The following is a 24,957-nucleotide window of genomic DNA, read 5'->3' as shown; positions in this document are numbered from 1 at the left end:
GGGCTGCTGTGTTGCAAGTAGCCAAAGCAATCATTAAGCTGCTGCTACGAAAGGTTGTGACTCTGGGAAACATGCAGGTCATAGTGGATGGCTTTGCTGCAGTGGGATTCCCTAACTGTGGGGGGGCGATAGATGGAACCCATATCCCTATCTTGGCACCGGAGCACCAGGGCACCCAGTACATAAACCGCAAGGAGTACTTTTCAGTGGTGCTGCAAGCACTGGTGGATCACAAGGGACGTTTCACCAACATCCACGTGGGATGGCCAGGAAGGGTTCATGACGCTCGCGTCTTCAGAAGCACTACTCTGTTTAAATGGCTACAGCAAGGGACTTACTTCCCAGACCAGAAAATAACAGTTGGGGATGTTGAAATGCCTGTCGTTATCCTGGGTGACCCAGCCTACCCCTTGATGCCATGGCTCATCAAGCCATACACAGGCAGCCTGGACAGGAGCTGTTCAACTACAGGCTGAGCAAGTGCAGGATGGTGGTAGAATGTGCATTTGGCCGTTTAAAGGCGCACTGGCGCACATTACTGACTCGCTCAGACCTCAGCCAAACCAATGTCCCCTTTGTTATTGCTGCTAAATGTGTGCTCCACAATCTCTGTGAGAGTAAGGGGAAGACCTTTATGGTAGGGTGGGAGGCTGAGGCAAATCATCTGGCCGCTGATTACGCACAGCCAGACACCAGGGCGATTAGAAGAGCTCACCAGGAAGCGGTGCGCATCAGAGAAGCCTTGAAAACGAGTTTCATCACGGGCCAGGGTACAGTGTGACTGCTGTGTTTGTTTCCCCTTCATGAACCCCCCCTTTATTGACTCCTTCCCTGTAAACAACCCACCCTCCCCCTTCAATTATAGCTTGCTTAAGGAAATAAAGTCACTATCGTTTAAAAAGCATGTATTCTTTATTAAAAGTCATTTCCTGTAAGCAATCCACCCTCCCCCTTCGATTACAGCTTGCTTAAGGAAATAAAGTCACTATTGTTTAAAAAGCATGTATTCTTTATTAAAAAGTAATTATAAAAAGAGACAGAGAATTAACAAGGTATCCCGGGTGTGGTTTGGGAGGAGGATAGGAGGGAAGGAAAAGGCCATTAAGCACATTTCAATGTAATGACAGCCTTTTGGTTGGACTGTCCACGGGGGTGGAGTGGGCGGGTGCACAAAGCCTTCCCCCACGCGTTCTTACACGTTTGGGTGAGGAAGATATGGAACATGGTGAGTACTGAGAGTGGTTAAACATGGGCTGCAGCGGCACTCTGTGACCCCACTGCTTTTCCTGAAGATCCACCAGATGTCGGAGGATATCAGTTTGATCACGCAGCAGCTCCAGCGTTGCATCCCGCCACCACTGATCTTCCTGCCTACACCTCTGATCTTCCTGCCGCCACCTCTCATCTCGAGCGTCTCTCCTATCCTCACGTTCACTGGCATCTTTCCTGTACTTTGCTACCACGTCCTTCCACTCCTTCAGATGAGCTCTTTCATTGCGAGTTACTTCCGTGATTTCAGAGAACATTTCATCTCGCATCCTCTTCTTCCTCCGCCTTATCTGAGCTAGCCTTCGGGATGGAGTAGGGAGGCTTGAAAAATGTGCAGCTGCATGAGGGAGGGAAAAAAGGGAGAGAAGTATTTAAAAAGATACATTTTACAGAACAATGGTTATACTCTTTCACAGTGAACGACACTATTCACCTTACATAGCACATGTGATTTCACTACAAGGTCGTATTTTACGTCTTTTAATATTGAGTGCTTGGGCTTTGGTGTTACAGATCTCACAGATGCAGGTCTGGGCATCACAATTCAGCTTGCATGCGGCCATGGTAAGCCACTGTCTTTCAGCTTCTCCAGCCTTCATATACACCGTGCCCTCTGATGCTTCTTTCCTGTTAACAAGCAGCAGCAGACGCCAACCTCTCCCCTCCCCAATCCAATTCTTTAGGATTGCTTTACCCCTCCCCCCACCGCATGGCTGGTATCATGGAAGATCACTGCTAATCACCCCTCTTTCCCCCCTCCCCCACTGCGTGGCTGCTAGCTGGGAAGATTCCTTCTGGCCAAACGCTAAAAAGCTCAGCGCTATCCTGCCTCCCCTCCCTCCGCTTTGCTACGTGCAAGGAAGGATTTCTTTTAAGCAACAGCCCAGTAGGAAAATGTCCATCTCTGTCCCCTTAATTAAATTCCTTAATTTCAACCAGGTTACCATGAACAATATCACTCTGCTGAGGATAACAGAGCGAGATAAAGAACGGATGTTTCTTGAATGCCAGCAATCACCGGGACCATATGCAGCTATGCTTTGTCATGCAATGATACCTGATTACTTGCTACATTCATGGCATGGTAAAGTGTCCTACCATGGTTGATGGAACAAGGCTGCCTTGCCCAGAAACCTTCTGCAAAGGCTTTTGGAGTACCTCCAGGAGCGCTTCATGGAGATGTCCCTGGAGGATTTCCGCTCCATCCCCAGACATGTTAACAAACCTTTCCAGTAACTTTACTGGCTGCGAATGCATCCCAAGCCTTCATGGCAAATCAATCATTAAAAAACGCTTGCTTCTAAACCATGTGTTATATTTACAAAGGTACACTCACCAGAGGTTGCTTCCATGGCATCACTGTCTGGGCTAGTGGCTTGGGAGGGCTGGGAGGGTAATTCCGTCTGGGTCACAAAAAGCTCCTGGCTGTTGGAGCTAACGGAGTGCTGTGTGCTCGCTGCAAGGTCATCCTCCTCTTCCTCATCCTCCTCCTCATCTTCCCCCTCCGCTGAATCCTCAACCATGGTTGAGATTATAACCCCCACCTCGGAATCCACGGACAAGGGAGGAGTAGTGGTGGCGCAGCCCCCTAAAATTGCATGCAGCTCAGCGTAGAAGAGGCATGTTTTTGGCCCTGACCCGGATCTTCCATTTGCTGCTTTGGTTTTCTAGTAGGCTTGTCTGAGCTCCTTAACTTTCACTCTGCACTGCACTGAGTCCCTGGTGTTGCCTTTTCCCATCATAGCCTTGGAAATTTTTTTCAAATATTTTTTCATTTCGTCTTTTGGAACGGAGTTCTGTTAGCACTGAATCCTCTCCCCATATAGCGATAAGATCCAGTACCTCTCGTGCAGTCCATGCTGGTGCTCTTTTTCTATTCTCAGGAGACTGCATTGTTACCTGTGCTGATGAGCTCTGCGTGGTCACCTGTGCTGATGAGAGCTCCACGCTGGCCAAACAGGAAATGCAATTCAAAAGTTTGCGGGGCTTTTCCTGTGTACCTGGCCAGTGCCTCTGAGTTCTGATTGCTGTCCAGAGCGGTCACTGTGGTGCACTGTGGGATACCGCCCGGAGGCCAATAACGTCGATTTGCGGCCACACTAACCCTAAACCGATATGTTAATATCGATTTTAGCATTACTCCTCTCATTGGGGAGGAGTACAGAAATCGATTTAAAGAGCCCTTTAAATCGATATAAAGTGCATTGTAGTGTGGACGGGTACAGCTTTAAATCGATTTAACGCTGTTAAAATCGGTTTAACTGTGTAGTGTAGACCAGGCCTAGGATTGGGTCAGAATTCCGGAGGAAATCAACAGGATGCAACATTAGCATTTACACAGCTTAGTGCCTTCCCATGGCTTGCGAGACAGCATATTAGGACTGCATGCAAACAAACACACACAACTCCAGGGCTACCCTTCTTCTCCTCCAGGCAGATTTCTGGATTGAGTTCAACCCCCCCGTTATATTTGGGACTAATAATTTTGTCACCCACAATATGCATGGACTATATGTAAGAGAGATCGACTACATTTGAAAATGGAGTACAATTAAACCTCTTTCCCTCTTCTCACCCCCCACCCCCAGTTCAGTCTTTTCAAGTGACTTGTGACACAGTTGGGTTGTTGCCTGTACCTGAAAGGTAATAGAAGGTTCTCATTTTAACAAACTGGAATAAAATAGCAAACATTTACGCCTACCCAGTAAAAATTCTGTTTTCTGTGTTTGTTTTACTGTTTGCATTTCTTGGTCTCCATTTGGAATTCCATGTGGCGGAGAAAGGGGTGGGGACATACCAAGATGCTGGTACTAGCAGCTACATATTGCTACCTGAGGCTTATAATATTTTTTGCATTGGTTCAGAGAGTGGAAATCCTTCCTGTTACTGTATTAATAAACTCAGAAATGGAAACTTTACCAGCCTCTTCATTTTTTGCTCCCGGCAGATTGTTCCTCCGGGGTGAGAGGGGGCATTAAAAAGCTCTTCCAAGTATGGCCCCTAGGATATACCACAGCTGCTCTTGTGACAAAGATTCCTCTAGGACCAGGTTTATCAGTAGTTGCTTCATTTGGTGCTTGCTGCAGGCTCCCATCAATTCCCATGCTGGCTTCTGGGACCAGCAGGCACCATACTGGCTGACAGGTCATCATGTACCACTCAGTGTGAGGCACAGTCCCAGCACCCAGTCAAACTCATCATAAAATTACACAATGTTGGCAAGTTGCCAGAGATGTAGTTGTGGTCCCTGTTTTTTGTTACTTGATGTAGAGCTGTTAAATGCATTCTCTGCACTGGTCATCAGTCCAGTAAAATTTCAACATGACCAGCTTCTTCACTATTTGCTGGTATGCATGGTCAAATCTAGTACTCTTACTAAAATCAGTTGTTTTGCTGGCCTTGCTTCAGAGATTCATGAAAATCTGGCTATGCTCTTGCAACCATGATGAAGCGTGCTTTTAAAGGACTTCTGGTCAATATCCATTGCAAACGCCAAAGGTTCTTCTGAGGTGTGTTTGCAGCTCAGCAGTCAGAATAAAATGGAAGGGGTAAACGCCAAGCTGCTGTACTAGAACAAGGCAAGGGGCTACCATTTCCCTGGAGTCGACAGCAATTCTTGGGAGAGAGAGAGGACAAAGGATGTTGGCCCACAGCACTGTGGAATGCTATAGGGGGTTTCCAAGAACCTCAATCTGGGATGGGGGACTGCATTTACACTGCAAAATAATAGGGCTCAGACTCTGTGGCCTGCCTTGGCATGGGCTCACACCCTTCTCCTTCACAGGGACCTATGCATCTGAGCCAGAATCTGAGAGATTTGTGTGTAGATGGAAATGGGGGTTAGGGCTTGAGCATGAGTCTGAGCTTACATTACAGTATAGACATACCCTGACAAGCTATCACAGAGCAATCTGGAGCTATTAGCCTTGATTGTGTCTCAACTGCTAGCCCAACCCCAGGGTCACCCACATGGCCAGTGGATATGCAGCTTCTCAGCCTAGGCATGTGGCAACGGGAGACAGAGCATGTATTTACGTCCCTGTGAATGGGATGTGGGAGGGTCAACCATTGCCACATTGAAGAAGACTGGAGAGAGAGAGAGAGGGTAGGAGGGACTGTGCCTAGCCTGAAATGTTGACAAAACCTAGGACTCGCAGAAGGGATGGGATTAGACTAGGGGAGGAAATATTTTAGGATATGTGTTATTTTGCAAAGATGTGTAACTCTGTCACCCCTGTCCTGCAACATTGGGTGCCTTACAATGCCTTGCTGAAGTAGCTCCCACCTGCTCACAAACAGCCTTCCATCATGCAAGCCATACCCTGAGTGTCTCTATGTAACTGTAGCTTGACAGCTACATTCTGGCTCCTACCAGCTGTGGATATGCTGCAAGGTGACCTCAACACCCCTCCATTCTGGATTCCCTGCCCCCCAGAAATGTATGTCCTGTACTGCCCAGCACAAATATATTAAGTCTATTATTCCTTTAAGGGAATAATGTACCAGCTTATTATCTTAAATAGAGTTACCCAGACACATCAACTTAAATACAATGGATTGGAAAAAACAATAAAACAAGTTTATTAAGTATAAAGAGAGAGATTTTAAGTGAGTATAAGTAATAAGGCATAAAAGTCAGAAATAGTTACAAGAAAAATAAAGATAAAATGCTTACTAGTCTATAAATTAACAAACTATATTAGATTCAAGCAAAATTTCTCACCACGTGCTTCCAGCAAGATGACTGACCAAACTCTTCAAGTCAGGACCCCTCCCCCAGAGTCCAATGGCTGTTTCCTTTTGTCCTCTCAGGTGCAGAGAATGTAATGGAGAGAGAGAATGGTGCCTTCGGGTGTTTGCCCCTACTTTTTATAGTATCAAGACTCCTCTTGAAAATATTTCCAGCTGGGAACCAGGAGACAAAGAGTGTGTGAGGAAGGATGGTCCCTGCTGATTTTTTTCACCTGTTTGAGCTTTCTTTCTTTGTTCTCCCTTGCTTGATGACTCTATTTACTGCTTAAATGCAAATTAAGGCCTGTTTGACTAGTTTGGTGATATGTGAGTTTTGAATATGCAGTCTTAACATCATACGGGAAAAGCTTAGAACATCACATATGATGTCGCCACACATATTTTATCAGAATAGTAATGACCAGCAAATTTTGAGTTTTCAAATGGTACCTTGTACAGAGATTATTACAGTAGTGTGTAGGATGTGAACACGGGTGTATTTTGTCACACTTTTCTGCCACGCTGTTCCTAAATGTGTCAAACTAGTAGCTACAGTGCCCACATCTAGATGGAGCCCTGGGAGAGTGTGTGTAAGCAGTTGGAGTGGGGACAGGATGGGAGATCTGAGGCACTGATTTGAGGGGCTAGCGTGTCTGAATTGTAGAGTCCCACTACTCAAGGAAGGACTTAGACAAGAGGTCTGAGCTGGGGAGCATGCCCTGGAGACTCAAGAGTTAGAAACAGTGACTATGCTCGGCCCAGACCGGTATGCTGGGAAGTACATTGGACCCAGCAGCAGGGTCCACTTACAGCAGGCTGATTACTATCCATGGGGAGACTGGGCCAGGTTGTAACACTGAGCAGTGAATGCCCTCAAACAGACACTGATCTTCACAGCAGACATTCAGTGCCTCATAGGTTTAGGCCCTGTGTGGAGTTCTTACATTTTGCCAGATGTACTGCCCTTAGTTTTTTAGCAGTTTCCAAAGTTTTAATTGTTCTTGTCCACAGTTAAAATTGTTCTAATTTAGCTGAGTAAGTCCAAGTGTATTGTTTCTGTTGTCAGAGATAATTGCTAGTTGGTAAAAGAAACTTGACAGGTTCATTGCCTTTACATATTGCATGAAGAAGACTGCTGGGCTTTTTCAAGTTGCTAAGAGCACACAAAAGGGGTCAGACATGGTCACAGAAGCAGCAGCAGTTTGATAGACAAGGGCTTCAACACTGTTCCATGAGAATGGTTTCTCTAACTTAGATTTATCTATCTGATCTGTCATATCTTTCAAAAATGCTAGAAATATAAAAAGATAAAGGTTTTATGACTTTTGCGTTCATTTTGGAAAACCAGTGGGTATCTGAGCACTGTGTGCTGTCAGATATACTAGGATATCATATGTTCAGAAGCCTTACTGTTATAACTTGCTGAGTTTCATACTGTTAGGTACAGATCCCAGCATATGGCAAATATAGGCATCAGGAAGACCATACTGCTCAGTTAATATCATAAGCAGCACTGCCACTTTAAACATATCTTCCGTTCAAGTAGTCATATTGGTGATTTTGAACAGTGACTTAGATAAGGATAGTGTGTTCTTACATAAAGCACGCAGCTCTTTTAAAAATGAACTGAAAGAATGAGGAGGCTCATCCGTGGAGACATTTAAATTAGATTAGAAAAAGCACTGGAAAGTGAGTGAGGGGAAGAAGTCTACACTGAGGAAGGGATGGAAAAGATGATTCAGTGGGGCTTTTTCTTCCTCTCTTTTATTATTATTTATTTAATTAATTTGTATTGTGGTAGCACTTGGAGGCCCCAACTTTTGCATTTTTGATATTTTGTCCTTCTTCAGGGCAAAACTTTTTTTCGAGGACACGTGTTCCTGGAAAGGGATTTCCCTTTTTCAACTAGCTCTAGTTGAAACAGAGGAGGCAGAAATGTAGCTGATGGCACATAATCCTCTTTCTAGTGTTTAAAATGGAAAATACATATTTCTAACCTAAATGTATGTTTGTGAAGATTTTGTCCCAGTTCATTGCAGCAATATTGTAAGAATTTGTAGTGAGTAAAATCACTGAAGAAACTATAATGGGATTCAAAACTGTACATTTTTAATAACCTTCCCTCGTCCAGCCAGCTCAGCATCAACTGAGCATGTTTTTAGTACATTTGGATAGATATGATTGGCACTTCATAACAGGGTGTGATGAAAATGCAAATAAGTTAGATTTATAATATAAAGCAGCAATTATGTGGAAAAAGAGAATAATACACATATATTTAATTTTTTCCCTTGGCCGACCTAAGTAATTTAGTTGTTTCTTCCCCTCCTCTTTATTTCCCTCTCCTTTTCCTCTCCACCCTGAGAAGTGTGGCTTTCCTTTATCTGTCTCAAGATACACAGTCAGCAGTATGATCATGTCTGTGTTGGGAAAATCCATCATATTTGAAAACATGTCAGATAACACATTTCAAGTAACATGATGTTAAACGTGCCTTAGCACTAAGGATTTGTCTACATGAGGAGTTATTGTAGAATAAGTATTGCTGATTAACTCTCTCAACTAATTCAGAACAAGAATAAGAGCATCCACACAAGCTGATAATCAGGAATAGCTATTCTGCTTTAAATTCACACCCTTTCTTATCCAAATTAATTTTCCTGTGTAGACAGACCCTTAAAGATAACCCACAAGGTTAACTACAAACAATTAACATATTTCTAAACATGATGTATCCTTGCCTATACTTAGGCTTTGCAGAAGTCAGTTTATTTTTTATGATGACAGATAATATTGATATTTATCTTTAAGCATTTTTTAAAATTTGTATCTATTTAAATTTCCACAGTTGTGGGAAATTATGGGAGCATCAGACATCAAGGAGTCAGTCAATTATTATTTGATGACAGTAGCGGTTGAGATTCAAAAGGTTAAAGCTTTATGACAGTTAAAACACAAATTGTCAACATTGCATGTCGAAATATGCAAAGTAAATATTATTAAATCAAATGCTAATAAGTTCTCAAACAGATTTTTTTCTTACTTTGCCTGTCTGTAAATTTTGATTATTATGATGGAAATACGTTTTCATTGTTTTCTGTGTGTATGATGAAATTGACATTTACCAATCAAACTCTAGTCCTTCTAAACCTACCTAGACTAGATACATATGTTAATTAAAATGTGGTAACACATTTCTAACATTCCTCATTTTCCCAGTGTTGATGAGGCCTCTATGAGTCAGAGAGCAGTGGCCTCCCTTAGATACATGGGAAAGTGGATGCAGAAAACAAAGGACTTTATCTGGGATTTTTTCCCCTTTGATCTGCCAACATGACTTTTACAAGTGAAATATTTTATTTCATTCTTTCCTTTGTTAATGTATGTAAGAGTTATGCTGTTTCCTGTATCTGTTTTACATTTATATTTTCTTTGTTGGGATCTATACACTGGAATTCTTTCTCTGACTGAGAGATTGTTCATGTTTAAGGCATTTTTGTATACTCGGAGGACAAGAATTTGGTAAGAGACTCTTGTTGTCATGATCTGTGAGGCAGAATTTACCTTGCCATTGTCTGGGCTGTAGAAGTTAGTTTGTGGGATTTAGAATGTGATTGTGTATGGAGTTTGCAGTGATTTTTATTATTGTTTATGATTTATTTATGGTAGTAGCCACTGTCACAAAGCTAAGCACTTTTCAACATTCAAGGGGGTATATTCCCTGCTCTGCTGACCTCATAATCTAAAGAGAAAGAGAAAAGGAACAGAGGTCAAGGGAAAGGGGAAAAACAGTAAGGAATTTAGAGCTTTCAAGTTGATAAGTAACTGAAGTTTGATGCAATGGAGGATGAGGAACCTGCGGAAGGCTTCAAAGTGGGGAGTGACACGATCAAATTGACAGGTGAGGAAGGTGACTGTATCAGCTGCATTTTCTTCAGAGAGCAGGATGTTACTGAAATCAAGGTGGGACGTAATGAAGGCCTGAACAAAAGATTTATCTGTAGGAAAGAAAACGGTAAATCTTGGAGTTGTTAAGACAGAAGAAGCAGTAGAATTTGAGTATATCTCTGGTGTGTGGGGAAAGATGGAGAAAGAAGTCAAAATTAACCCTGGGATTTCAAACCTAAATGATGGCAAGGATGATTGCTATTATCATCACTGATAGAGAAGTGGAGAAGGTTTGTGAGGGCTGATAAGGAGTTCTGCTATGGCCATATTAAATCATAATCAAGTACTTTAATAGTTAAATTAAATTATTTAATGTAATGTTTTTCATCATCCTGATTTATCGGATTTGCAACCTACACTGCATATACAAGATCATATCCCCAGTTCTTCAAAAGAGTGGATCAACACTACACAGGAGTTTGGGGAAAGCAGTAAAGAATACTCTATCTAGTTGAAACTACAGGATGAGTTTAGGTAGGTGAACTGTAGTTACGCAAACTGAGTTAACAACCTAACTCTTGAGACCAAAGCCATATGAACTTTAATGACCACAAATAGTCAATGCCTTGGCTTTAAACTTCAGTCAAACAAACAAACAAAGGCACTTACTGGAACACAGTTTCTCCAAATACTGCTGGAACATTACTTCCATATTGATCGCAAAGGAATGAGTGAAACCTCACATTGTTTCCTGGGTTTTACTAGAATGTGGTACCCTAGTAGTTATCAAGTCTGCTTAGCTTATGAGATACAAGATCTCAGGCCAAAACGCTTTGGGTAATAAATGTTCACCCCAGAAAAAAATGCTCTGTAGCACATGCACATTGCGTAAAAATTTGTTGCTAATATGTGGATAAACCATATACAGAGCAGATTAACCAGGTCTCACTGTGTTTATAAAAATGGAGGTTGGCAACCTATCCCTTTCATTTGTATATCACAGGTACTCTGAATGCTAATAATTAACTTCTTCCTGGCATAAGATTATCTTCTAAGCCTTAGTCTTCCTAGAATGCACTTATTTTTGTGGTGTTATTATTTCCCAATGTCTGAAGTGAGTGTGGCTGAATGTTACAGCAAAGTGAAATGTGCTCTACTGCAGGAGTTCCCAGACTCTTTTCCTGGAGGCCCATCTATGCAGCTGCAACAGGCATTATAGCCCGGTATTACCACTTCTTGAGGGAAATTATTTATTGTCACTGTGACATATATATAAACTATAACACTGTAAATAAACAATACACAAGGTTCCTTTTCATTTTAATGTAAACAATTGTAATGATAGAAATCCCTAGTAATATGCATTTAAAGAAATGCTTCAAAATATTTGAAACCAAACAGTTTTAGTAAAACTACACTTTAAAAATATTTTGAGATAAAAAAGTAGTGTTCAAACAGGGAAAACACAAGGTATAAATTTACAATGTATAAAACTGAACAGTGAGCAATACAACGTTAACAAAACTGTAAGAACACATTGTGTTGTTATTGATTTAAAACAAATTAGTTGTCCAACATTAAGCATTATATTGCTTTTTCATTTTTTTAAGATCTGAATTTCTGTCTGTGTAAGTAAAGACCCAGTCTTACTCTCTACTAATTAGAAAAGACTCAAATATTGTAAATAAACATATAAAATAACAGCTGTATTATAACACACCGAGGCAACAGGTACTCATCTGATTCCAGTAAATGAGAATCCAAACTTCAAGAATGAGCCCTCATATTTTCTTACCACTTTCTTTATTTTTTTGGCTGGCTCATTTTGTGTAGCTGTAGATGCTCCGGAACTTTCATTATTTTCTTTACTAGTGTACCCTTCTCATTTTCGAAAAATAAATCGATCCATGCCAGATTGAAATACTGCTTGCTGTTTTTTGCAGTTGTAAATGGCAGACTGTGTGTATGTCGCTAAGTTACCTTGCAATGAAATGCACCGTTGTACTCCCTAGAATTAAACGACATATTGCATCTAGGGTTTTTTTAATAAATAAAGTTTTTTCTATGCTGTGTGCAAAATATACATCTCAAAACATTACATGTATATAGCTTTTACTTAGATTACATGAGTCACGTGGAGTTAAAGATTTTCTAAGAGCTTGACTGAAGAATGCAGTTGCGCCAGCAGAACACCCAGGACTGTGTTGCAGCCCACAGTTTGAGAACCCCTGATCTACTGTACTATGTGCTTTTAGACTGACTTTTTTCATTCCTTCTGTTATCATAGAGTATCTCTTGTCTTGGCTCACATCTCAATGTGCTGTAATTTTTTTCAGCGGTCTAGGGTGTCCTTGCGTGGTGACCTTTTCTAATTCTTAAAACAACATTACGCAGAGAAATAATCTTTAAGCTTGTGTAATGGAAAAGATAGGGTAGACCCTTCTTTACAATAGTGGTGCTTGCTTTCAGAGATGTCATGAAATGACAGGCAGCTTTGCATTTAATGCTGCACCTGCTTGTGCTGACTAGAAGTGATGGTTTGATAGGAAATAGTGACCACTGAGGGAGCACTATCATAATGCTCTGAGAACTTGCCTGTTATCTTGTGACAGTTATAGAATCTAACATATAAGTAACCAGAGAGAGAGAGAGAGAGAGAGAGAGGTACACCATCACCACTTTTCTGGTAGCAACCCCAGTTCTTATAGTCACATGGCAGTTACCACAAATAAAATAAAATTATTGAGCATGGAATTGTGCTGACTTACATCTGGTCTGAATTTGGTTCATTATCTTTTTACTTTAAGGTTGTAGAGAATTCACAGAGCTGTCACCAACTGCAACTAAAGAAACAATAGAACTCAAAACATTTAAACAGATAGTTCCCCCATGACGGAATTTTGGCTGCAGAAAAATTCACCTCTCCAGATTCTGGCCCATACTGGTGATTTCTTTGCTGTGAAGCTTTCTCAGTGGTAGATTTTAAAGTGTTAATAACTCACCTGTTTTTGTTTTTTTTTTCTTTTTTAAATTCTTCTTTCAGGGTATCCACCGCAGAAGTTTTGGATCCTTTATTTTATCTGCTTTGCCCATTCCTCTCAACATATGGCCCCAATTCTCAGTCTGTTCAACCCTGCACTGGTCCCAGGAATGGAGGGGTCAGGTAGCAAATGTGGCTTTCTGGGGACAATCTGGCATCAGTTAGTGCAGCCTCAGGGTTGCTGTAAGTACACTCCAATGAGCCATGAGAAGTGGAAAATGGCTGGCGCTCCAGCTGAATCCCTTCCTTGTCCTTTTTTGTCCCTGACACATCTGTACACGGTAGGGTCCTCCTGCTCTATGCCAGCCCAGGAGCTCTTCACGGTATTTCCTCAGGGCCCACTTCCACTCTCTTGAAGTTTCTTCTGTGCTGCTGGAGCAACGTAATGAGTCTTCAGCAGAATGGAGGATCTGTCTCCTTCTTACTGGGAACCTCTTTAAGTCTGTGAATGGCAGTTGGAGCCTTTCCTGAAAATTACCAGCAGAGAGGGGAACTCTGCACTGACTTACTCCATCCTGACTAGGGTGTCACTCTCCAAGCTCTGAAGGGAATCCAGCCCAATGCAGCATATTATCCTCCCCCCTCCATTTTATATACCATGCAAAAACTGTCCAACAATAAAATCTCTCTTTGGGGTTTCAAAAAGTGCAACCTCTGACATTTTAATGGTGTCTAATTCTGCAGTATGTTTTCATTTTAAAAAAAAGTTTGTAAACACATATTCTTCTGCCATTAGTTCTCAGTGTCAGCTAGTGTCTCCACCCGCCATCTCTCTCTCATTCTCTCTCTCTGTGGCTTGATCGCCTTTTCTTATGGAAATACCTCTAGGACAGAGTATTTGAATATCAAGATTTATGTGGAAGTGAATTTTTACATATAAGTTGTTATCCTCTGTACAAAGGGCTTCAAAGTGGAATGGCAATGTTGACCGACTAGAACAACAGAAGTACATGTTTCCACAGTAACGAAAATCAAATTTTATTACACTTCAATAGAAAAGCTCTTGGCAATTAAAATTAGAGTATCTGTTCTTCTTTTCTGTTTTGCATGAGTTAGTGTTACCAATGATTTAGGTGAGACTTTGTATATGTTGGTTAGGTATGAGTTTGGAAGCCTGTTTTTTTCTTTCATATCTGGGACTTCAAGAGGTTGCATAATGGATCTGGGCTGCTATGATCCGTAAGTAGTGTATTTGTAGGAATCAGAAATGTGAAGCAAAAGCAGAGAGCAGGATGCATAACTGGAGGTGATATACTGGGGAAGGTTCTTGAGACAGGAGAGTGGAAACAGCAAATTACACAGTGAAAAATTGGTTCTTGCAACAGAATAATGGCAATTATTCCCCAAAGCGAATTCTGAAAGCCCAGTTATTTGTGAGATCTGGTAAAATACATATAAACTTTTAAGTGGCATTCAAACTAAAATATACTATTTGTGCAGGCATATTACAGAGATAAGTTGGGATCTTTAGAAGGCTTAGAAGAGAATGGACCCATTTGTTAAATATTTTATTCTGTTTTCATGCTTATTTGCATTGTGCAAAGGCCTCTGACAAGAGAGTGTGCACATACAATGATAGGCAATGCTTCCTGACCTGTAGTTCCTGCCCCCAAATGCATGTATGTTCTTGGAACAGCTTCTCCATGGGATTTTAAAAGATGGTTAGGATTAGAAGAGAAAATTTCTACCCCAAACTCTTCCGGGTGGATGTTCATATGCTGTTCCCAAAGTGTTAGAATTTGCCCCTAAATATTGAGGAGAACAACAAAAAATAATCCACCCAAAGGTTTTTGAAAAGCACATAAGGATTGTTCTGAATTTTTATCATAATCTTTCATGACATGGGATAAATGGTAATAAAACACCACTGTCATTTTAAAAGTAACAAAACCCAATTTTTTTTTTATACAGAGGCACAAAGGAAAAGCATATGGGTATGTTTATAAAACATATGGATACCCAGGTGTAAAGAAAACCCAAACAAAGTAGTTGGCTAGAACCCCGAGGTGCCTCACATAAAAGAGTTCAGTGGAATGTTGCCAGTTTTCTTTTCTCTCCAAGAACAAATGCTCCTTTGTATCACAAACAAGTAAAAACAAATAAGTCAGACAGTATACATCTGGTGGTAGGGCAGAAATAGTCACTGCTTGATTCTCTCTCTTCATACTGGTGATTTTTGATCAGCTCTTGGAATACAATAGCCTTTTAAAAAATAATTACATTTAACCTCACTGGTAGTTGCCTTATGGCACACTGTTAATAGAGTTGGGTTCACTCAGTCTTGGTCGTGGTTAGCCAGCTGATGATTCTGCAATGCACTGAGGACACTGCCATAGTAACCCACCTTCTTATAATGAAGATCTTATCCTGAAAGAATGTTTTTGCCATACTTTCCACTGTAGTGACTTTATTGCATTTGCAAATAAAATTTAAATGGCTGAATTTAGAAACATAATTCACATATTGGTTCCCTACACTCTATGCAAATTTTTGTTAGTTTTGTGCTTCTGTAGTAATGTGTTGTGTCTCTACGCTTCTGTTTTATGGTGGTCATTTAGACACATAAACGGTATAAAGGTAAACACATACTTATAATAATTAGAATAGATGAACAATTGTCTTTAGGTGAACATAGCATCAGCCAAGTAGATTACTTTAAATCCACATGAATCAAGTCCTGCAGTATCTGCAATATACATGATGTATCACGTACTTCTACTGAGTCTTCTTCAGAGCTAAACAGGTCTCTTCAGTGGTTACAAATTAGATATAAACGTTGGTATAGTGCATTATGTAAGAGCTGCTGCTTCTTCACTGAATATTCAAATTTTTCAGAACACACACCACAAAATAGTTTTATGTTCTGGCACAGACATGCATCACAATCTGCTTAATTGTGATCAGATCAGGCAAAGGGAAGGACATGGCTTTTTATATTTTTTGTAGATTGTGTTGCAAGAACAACTATTGGAGTTTTCCATCAACACCACCTGTTCAGTGGTGCTGGAACAGTTTTTATAGTGGAGGTGCTGAGAGCCATTGAACCAAACTGTAAACTCTCTATATAATGGAAACCACTTCAAGCCACGGGGTGTGACAGCACCCCCAGCATCCCTAGTTCCAGCACTTATGCACCTATTCTGTGACTAGGGGACAGAGTTGGGATTTTCAAAGGCAATTAAAGGAGTTTGCACAATAATTGAAAAATTTAAGTCCAGTTTCCTTTATGTTCCTTTGAAAATCCTGGCACCAGTCTTTAGTTATACTGGCTTTATGCAGCCCTTTAAAATCCGAAGTGACCATTTTTTTTAATTGGATCAATTGGACAAAGAAATAAAGCTTGCTTCTTGTCAATAAATGGTGGTTATTTCCCACCCCCATGAATAAGATCCATATTTTAAAGGTTGGTCCTGAAGTAATAGGGTGGGATAGCAGTGGGAGGACTGAAAAATTAATCCAAAATACAGATGTGTCCACACAAACATATTTCCACGCTAACTGATTTGAAATTAACTTAGTCCACTTTTAAAGTTGATTATCCAGTTTTCACTTACTGGCCAGTTAAATTGAAAGAAGAATTGCATTAAAATAACACCTCATCCCTACCCTTTGTGTAGACAAGAATTTACATGGGAAGGAAAACCTTTGATGTTTACATTTAAAATGTTCATACCTCTCTGCAGTCAAATAGTATGGTTTATAGTGTGCCTCTACAGACAGCATTGAAGTGTGTGTGTGCATGTGCGCATACACAGGAGGGGCCACATACCTACTGCAACTCCAAGTGGAAATGTGACTAAGGCAGATGCAATTCCTCTGGGTGAGCATGCACACAGCGGCAGAATCTGCTACTACTCTGTACAGTATTATATGATGGGATTGTCTGCCAGAGCAGGTGACTGGAATCAGTGACCCAAGAGGTCCCTTCCTTATATAGGTGTTTTTATACAAGTTGGAGATGGAGGCAGAGAAATAGCCCTCATCTCACTCTTGCCCAACCCCTTAAGGTATTTCAGATACATTTTCAGATTTCTGTTGTGGCTCAGTTTTGATAGATTTATAAATGATGCTGTCAAACATCATTTATTAGGGAGGCAGCTTACCATGGAAAAGTGTGTCCAACTGTTAGTGTGAAACAAATAGCCAAATGACACTCGGCCCCAACCCGTGACTGAAAAGCAATTGGGCACTGTAGGCTTCATGTCACAATTTGTTTTGCCATTTGTTGGATGTAATTCATCTAATAAAGAGAAACTGCCCCCTCCCCCCACCTTTCTTCTTTTGAAATGGAAATAAAAATGAAGTCCAAGCCCAGTTCCCCAGACAGCCCTGGCACTCTTTGAACACTACAGGCATTTCTAGTGTTTGTTGTAAACGAGGTAGAAATAATCTTCTTAAAGGCAAGTCCTGCCTTGTCCTTGTTTGTGTCACTCATCTTAACACGTTTGGTGTAATTTGTTCTGAATGTCACAACTGATCTTCGCCTTTATTGCATATTAGTTGGCACTGGATTTGGTTGATATTTTTCTCTCTAGATTTCCACTTGAAGGTCAGACTAAGTTTTGAATTTTACAGGACAAATGGAAGGCCTTTCTTTGTTATGGTAAAGTCTTTTACAGTATTGGATTTGGGGACACACAAACAAGATTGGAGAGAGAAATGCAGTGAAACCAACTTCAGGATTTCTGTAGATTCAATGCATTTCACTCTACAAACTAGGTTTGCTGCACTTGGAAGGGAATCCTTCCCCTTCTTCCATAGCCCCAGACAATGCCAGACACAATGAAATCAATGTGATTCTGCTACTCTTTTTTTTGAGGTTTTGAGGAGCTCATGCAAGCTATCCATACTATTTCCTATGAATTAGGTTTGAAAGGTAGGGTAGGTGATGAAGAGAGCCTGGCTGAGGCGGTGGATCTGTTGTAAAGTGGATTCACCAGATATTACATATCCATCCCAGAACCCCACAGAGTGAGGGCATCAGGGGTTGGGGGCTACTGTTGCATCAAGGGAGGATGTCTTTTCTCTTAACCCCCCTAGAACATTAGGCTATTTTGGATCTGTGTGGGAGACTGGATTTTAAGCCCTTCTTACTGTGAAGTATTCCAGACACTAAAAGAATTTGTCTTGTGACCATTTAAATATAAATTAAAGTATTAAAACAATCAGGAAAGAATGGAGAAGCTGGATAGGACAATGATTTTATATAGGGCTATGAATGATGGCAAATTTTAAGATGACTTGCTTAGCCAATTCTTACTAATGTATTTAAATCTTTCTAGCATGTTGCTGCATTTACTCTGAATTTTTAGGATAAGAAATTCTAAGTAATTTAAACTATTAGAATATTGTCATGCAAAAATAAGGATTATTACAGCACCTAGTATTGTAACAGGCAGTAGCATCAATGTTTTCTGTGACTGTACCCTTACAAATATATCATTGATTTTACTTAAGGATTTGATCCTTTGTGTGTGTCTCTTTATAGTTGCCATTGTTGGTTTCTCAATGGATGAAAGAGCTCTCATTTATGTGATATTAGATGGCTAATTCAAGCCAGGAGATTAAGGATGTGTGTGTTCACAAACGTACCCACAAACACTCACTCAAAACACCTTTCTTCATCCTCTTTTCCCTCCCTCTAAATGTGGACTTCCTTATATTAACTGGGTGGATGGGGGGTAGGAATTGAGAATTGAATTAAGGCAGAACATCGTGCAAAGGAAAGGAGATGAAAGCCAGAAAAAGATAGGCACTTGTATTGTTAAACTACCTTCCCTTTGAATCGAAGCATAGTTCAAGATCTAGGCAAATACAATTTAGATGAGGCTACTATAAGGTGGGTGCGTAACGGGCTGGATAACCGTACTCAGAGAGTAGTTACTAATGGTTCTCAATCCTGCTGGAAAGGTATAACAAGTGGGGTTCCGCAGGGGTCTGTTTTGGGACCGGCTCTGTTCAATATCTTCATCAACGACTTAGATGTTGGCATAGAAAGTACGCTTTTTAAGTTTGCAGATGATACCAAACTGGGAGGGATTGCAACTGCTTTGAAGGACAGGGTCATAATTCAAAATGATCTGGACAAATTGGAGAAATGGTCTGAGGTAAACCGGATGAAGTTTAATAAAGACAAATGCAAAGTGCTCCACTTAGGAAGGAACAATCAATTTCACACACAGAATGGGAAGAGACTGTCTAGGAAGGAGTATGGCAGAAAGGGATCTAGGGGTTATAGTGGGCCACAAGCTAAATATGAGTCAACAGTGTGATGCTGTTGCAAAAAAAAGAAAATGTGATTCTGGGATGCATTAACAGGTGTGTTGTGAGGAAGACAGGAGAAGTCATTCTTCTGCTCTGCTCTGCGCTGGTTAGGCCTCAGCTGGAGCATTGTGTCCAGTTCTGGGCACCGCATTTCAAGAAAGATGTGGAGAAATTGGAGAGGGTCCAGAGAAGAGCAACAGGAATGATTAAAGGTCTTGAGAACATGACCTACGAAGGAAGGCTGAAAGAATTGGGTTTGTTTAGTTTGGAAAAGAGAAGACTGAGAGGGGACATGATAGCAGTTTTCAAGTGTCTAAATGGGTGTCATCAGGAGGAGGGAGAAAATTTATTCACCTTAGCCTCTAAGGATAGAACAAGAAGCAATGGGCTTAAACTGCAGCAAGGGAGGTTTTAGGTTGGACGTTAGGAAAAAGTTCCTAACTGTCAGGGTGGTTAAACACTGGAATAAATTGCCTACGGAGGTTGTGGAATCTCCATCTCTGGAGATATTTAAGAGTAGGTTAGATAAATGTCTATCAGGGATGGTCCAGACAGTATTTGGTCCTGCCATGAGGGCAGGGGACTAGACTCGATGACCTCTCGAGGTCCCTTCCAGTCCTAGAGTCTATGAATCTATGAATCTGCTGATATTACTTGTTCTACTAAAGGATTTTGAAAATCTCTGATTCTTCACACCAGCATTGTATTTGCAGTCATTTGAGCTGAAGTGGAACACAGTGGCTGTCAATTTTTGTCATCTTTGTTCAACCTGTAAATGGATTTGTTTTATTATTATTATTATTATTATTATTACTATTATTATTATTATTAATAATAATAATTATTAAAACACTATGATATGAATACTGCCGATAAATTCAATTTTTTATATGCATGTGAGATGGTCGGGAAATATATTTTGAAATACCTTAGAGTTAATCACACATACTCCCTCCCCATCCTTTTTTTTCTCATCAATAAAGTTATCCTTCCTATTGTTGTTGAATTTCTTTTGGCATTTTAAACTAGTTTTCAAGTATACTTAAAGGATAACTTTAGATCTTGAAAATCTCATCAGTAATTTGAAAGATGGTGAAAGTAGCAGAAATGCTGTATGGGGATAATAGGCCTGACTTAAAAACAGAGGCTCGGTTCTAATCAGAATTACAATCAAATTATGTTTAGCCTGAAGCATTCCTGAAGCAGAGCTCAAAGGCATGTACTCTCTTCTCAGTCTATGAGCACAGATCCGATTGACATCAGTGATTTGTGGATAGCGTATGGCTCTGAAGTTGCACTTACACATTCTTCTCCCAGTGCTGGAAGCTTCCATTTGCTTCAGTGCTAATACTGTGTGTAGAGGGTTTGTAGGACTGGAGATTTAATAAAGAAATGTCCCCTTCTAGTTTAAATATTCTTCAGATCACCAAGTACTTTGAGTCCCCCCCATTTCTTTAATCAAGGTCTTAAATCATTTTTCCACCAAAAAAGACTTGATAACTATTTTCATGTTAAGCATATGTATGTAAATATAGGAGCATTACCTTTCAGTACTAAAAGTTGTATATAGTATCACTGGTTTCCTACACAGGTTACATTAATCCTGGTTGTTCGATCCAGCCAAATAGTGATTGATGCTGACCCCAGGGGCTGACAGGGGCCTCAGGATCACTCTAATTTATGGCATTCTGCAAGGATTCTCAAGGGGCCACTGTAGCCATGGATTACAAGTAGGGTTGCCACCTTTTTAATTGTTGGAAACTTGACCCTCTAGGCCCCACCCTGCTCTGCCTCTCCCCAAGGCCCCGCCCCTTTCCTACTTCTTCCCCCAAGGCCCCACCCCCATCGCTCACGCCTCTCCTCCCCTCCCCATATTGCTCACTGAATCATCTCAAGGAGCCTGCCTTGGGTGACCAGATGTCCCAATTTTATAGGGATAGTTCTGATATTTGGGGCTTTTTCTTACATAGAGGCCTATTATCCCCCACTCCCATCCCTATTTTTCACACTTGCTGTCTGGTCACCCTAATGCCTGCCTGCCAGTAGGAGATGGCTCAAACTGAGCAGGGGCTGGTGCGGGTTAATGACACGGTGCCTCCTCCTGCCCCATGGTAACCGGGCTTCTGGTTCAGGTGCCATTTAGGGTTGCCAGGTCCCCTTTTCAACTGGACTTTCTGGTCAAAAAATGGACACCCGGACACAGAAGCCAAAAAACGGACTGTCCGGGTAAAACCTATAGAGGTGGCATCCCTAATTGTGAGAGTGCAGTATGTGCCAACCATGCTCCCTCCTGCCCCAAGACACGTCCTCAACCTGGGAGGGCCAGCAGGAATACCTAACATCAGCTCTGTGCCACCTGAGGTTCTCCAAATAAGGGAATCCCCAGGAGGCCACAGCTCTAAGGTGCTTTGAGCTGTCAGAGTGGTGAAAAGGGGCTGAAGATCTGGCCCATTGATTCTAACATTTTTTGTTTTTCACTGCAGGGATAGATATTGGAGATTTGCATCTGTTAAGCAAATTATGGAATGTGGTTTGAGTCTATTAAATCTAGGGCATCAAAATTATTTATGATTACACGGAGTTAAGACTTGGAAGTAAAACAATACCAAGGAAGAAACAGAACAGATGCAAACAAATGTTTAAACATGAGAGCCACTTCACAGAGTTAAACTAAACTAAAACCTGGGCACACTTTAAATTGCTTTTGAATTTGGAGATTAGAAAACTCGACCTCAACGCAGTCCTTGAACTTCACATCAGCTCTTTTTCAGGTATTTGGTAGAATACTCGCCATGTCAGAAAAACTGTCATGTCCTCCAGTCAGCTAGCACTCTGTTTACAAAGCAAGAGCGAGACTGAAAAAGAATGGAAGGAATTCACTGACTGAAGTAAAAAATTATTTAAAAGATCGTATTAATCAAGACATTTATGAGTGCATCTTACTATGTAAGATTGTCTCATTTGCATTTTGTTTCTGAATCCTAGCTCCAAAATAATGTGACTTTATTTGACTTTTAAGATGTGTCTTAAACTATTTAATTAAAACCACTATTGTCATATGCCTGTCAGGTATTTTTTAAAGGAAAATCAGTAGATCTACAAAGAAATAATCCATTTTTATCACTGAAAAGAGTAAAATAATCCTTCAATATTAATTGTATATATATTTAAAGAACTTCCTATAGACAACCTTCTACTATAAAACAGCTGAACATTTCATAACAACTGGTATAAAGGATACATCTTTATGGTTGGCTGATTAACTGCTGGTTTTGTTTCCTGCCAGACCTCTTGCTACAAGTCATAAATCTTAATGTTATGCTCTTCCTTTTTAGGGTTCTCTTTTCATTCTTCTTTTCCTTGTCCCTTCCTGATAACCTTTGCACTACTGTGATTTTTTTCTCACATTTGATAAGAGCTATTTCAAACAGAAGGTTGAAGCTTGGCTCTCTGTAGAAAATGGTGCGAGTGCACCATTAAAAGGTGACAGAAAGATGCCTCTGGATCTGGTTGCTAAGTGAGGCACAGGTACTGAAGAGTAATAGAATGAAATGTTCAATTTCCTTTTTTCCCCTTCAGAGTCTGTCTGATATTCCTCCCTTTTAGATTTCTACCCTCCTTTTATACTTCTTCTGTGTCTTGTATGTGACTAGTTGTGAAGTAGAGTTATATGTAGTTTACTTTCCTATAAATGATGTATTGTTGGTTTAGGAACAAACCAAATGTGAAAAAACAATAAAGGAAAATGGTAGCCATTGGATGTTTTTCATCCTAGATGTTATCTATAAAAGGTTTTAATTTGAAGTTGAGGATTGCTACAGAATTTATCCAGATTATGAATTTTTCCAGTGGGATCTGAAAGAGCGTATAGATTAGAGGCAAATCTTGCTCTGGCTGCATTGATGCATGAATAAGGGAAGAGGGGATAGAGAGATTCTTTCTTTAGCTCCACTCAGAAGAAAGACAAGTCCCAAAACTATTGCTGGTGCAATCGCTAGGAAAGGATTGAACTAGCCAGCTCAACACAGCCCGGAACGGGTGTTTGAAGTCTGTAACATACTCTGGCTGGGAAGCACATAGAGTTTTTTGTCAAATGAGTGACAGCATGTACCCCCTACCAGGTCTTGTGTTATCTGAGCCATCCTGCCCTGTGTCAACAGGATTGCTCTTGTAATTAATGTGCAGCTGGTTTTGCTCAGCTACTCCACTGATCCAAGAGCAGCTTGTATCAGTCAGGGCAGTATTTCATCAGGTGCGTATATATAAAAGATCTGTTCATCCAACACGAAATGCATTAACTTCTTACACAGATCATGTCACATCCCCAGATAAATACCTGCAAAATTACATCCAGAATTAAGACTTTCTTTAAAAGTACAGCTTTGTGTTGAAACACAGATTAGAAAAAAAGCATTATCGTGACTAAGATAGAACAAAGAGTTCTGTGGCACCTTATAGACTGACAAATGTATTGGAGCATGAGCTTTCGTGGGTGAATACCCACTTCATCGAATACATCTTTGAACTCTTTGAAGCTTTTACAGATCCAGACTAACACGGCTACCCCTCTGAAGACAGAACAGTAATCTTGATGGGACGTTCAGAGTATTACTCTGAAAAGACAAAACTTTTTAAAAGGAAAAATGTGACCTTAGTTTAGGCCCAAAATGAGGGACTTTGTCTTTTGTATCACCCTTCAGCTAGTAAGTATCTACTTTTGAGGCCTCTACTTCACAAAAGAGAAAAACGAACTTTTTAGTTCCTTCCTCCCTTTTCTCCTTGCAGATTTCTTGTTTTTTTTTGTCTTCATGTCTCAGAAAAGAGAGACATATTTAGAATCCAATATGTTAGAATACTGTACTAGACTTCTCAGGTTGCATTCATTTGTCTCTGGTGATGCTGTCCCCATGTGTATGGAGCTAATAATTTTGAATTATGAGTGATTTCAATGACAAATATCCATTTCCAAGCAGTTATCTCTCAAAAGAATCATTGCATTTCTTACCTATTAAATATTGTACTTGTTTTTTTCATAAGTTTATTATTCATTGGTTAAAATGTAAAATTCATGTGCTTTAAGGGAAAGAGTTCATTTCAGCGTGTTTTCTGTAAAGCCAGACATTTCCCCCTATCTGTTTCATAAGTAATGAGAGGGTGCAAAAAGAGATTTTTTAATTTTTACAGCTATAATGAGTTGCCTGGTCAAATAAGGCACATAGAGGTTTACCAGGGATAATTCAACACTGAGGCAGTCACACCCCTTAAGAAACATAGAACACACAGTATAATTACAATATCTGTAAGGAACTTTATACAAACGGTGACAACTCATCTGCACTGGATGTTTACCTATGGGGTCCTGATCCTGTGAGATGCTGAATATTTCTTACATGGTGCTAGGTGCCATTAGCCATAGGTAAGCCTACGATTTAGTCGAGGGTATTTTTAATAAAAGTCATGGACTGCTCACGGGCAGTAAAAAAAAATGTACAGCCTGTGACCCCTCCATGACTTGTACTTTATACCCCTGACTAAATCTTAGCTGGGGGGCCACTGCCGGGAGGGCCAGGGGGAGCCGCTGCTCAGGGGGGTGGGGCCAGCGGCACCAGCTACTGGAGGACTGCTGCCAGGGGTCACCGAGCTGCAGCTGCTCCTCCCACCCCCAGAACTGCTAGTCGGGCAGTCTCTGGGGCCAGCCGCACCAGCCACTGCTGGGGTGGTCCCTGGGGCCAGCTGCATCGTCTGCTGCTCGGGTGGTCCTGGGG

The 24,957-nt window shown here is 40.8% G+C and overlaps 1 protein-coding gene across 1 annotated transcript; it reads right to left on the bottom strand.

Moving 5' to 3' along the window:
• Positions 1 to 1,043: 1,043 nt before the first annotated feature.
• Positions 1,044 to 3,537, bottom strand: LOC127049283 (uncharacterized). Its single transcript, XM_050949909.1, has 2 exons — positions 2,606 to 3,537; positions 1,044 to 1,606 (listed from the first exon to the last, which is right to left on the bottom strand). The coding sequence occupies exons 1-2, from the start codon at positions 2,790 to 2,792 to the stop codon at positions 1,113 to 1,115; spliced, it is 681 nt and encodes a 226-aa protein (XP_050805866.1). The 5' UTR covers positions 2,793 to 3,537; the 3' UTR covers positions 1,044 to 1,112.
• Between the last annotated feature and the right edge of the window lie 21,420 nt (positions 3,538 to 24,957).

The sequence above is a fragment of the Gopherus flavomarginatus genome, chromosome 4 (genome assembly GCF_025201925.1).
Source record: "Gopherus flavomarginatus isolate rGopFla2 chromosome 4, rGopFla2.mat.asm, whole genome shotgun sequence".
Taxonomy (NCBI): domain Eukaryota; kingdom Metazoa; phylum Chordata; order Testudines; family Testudinidae; genus Gopherus; species Gopherus flavomarginatus.
Note: the sequence above shows the minus strand (reverse complement) of the source record. Positions and strands in the feature narration are given on the sequence as shown.

Coding starts and splice junctions, on each gene's coding strand:
- LOC127049283 (XM_050949909.1), bottom strand. CDS start 2,792: ATGGTTGAGGATTCAGCGGAGGGGGAAGATGAGGAGGAGGATGAGGAA. Junction 1,607..2,605: donor TGCCATGGAAGCAACCTCTG/GTGAGTGTACCT, acceptor TCCCTCATGCAG/CTGCACATTTTTCAAGCCTC.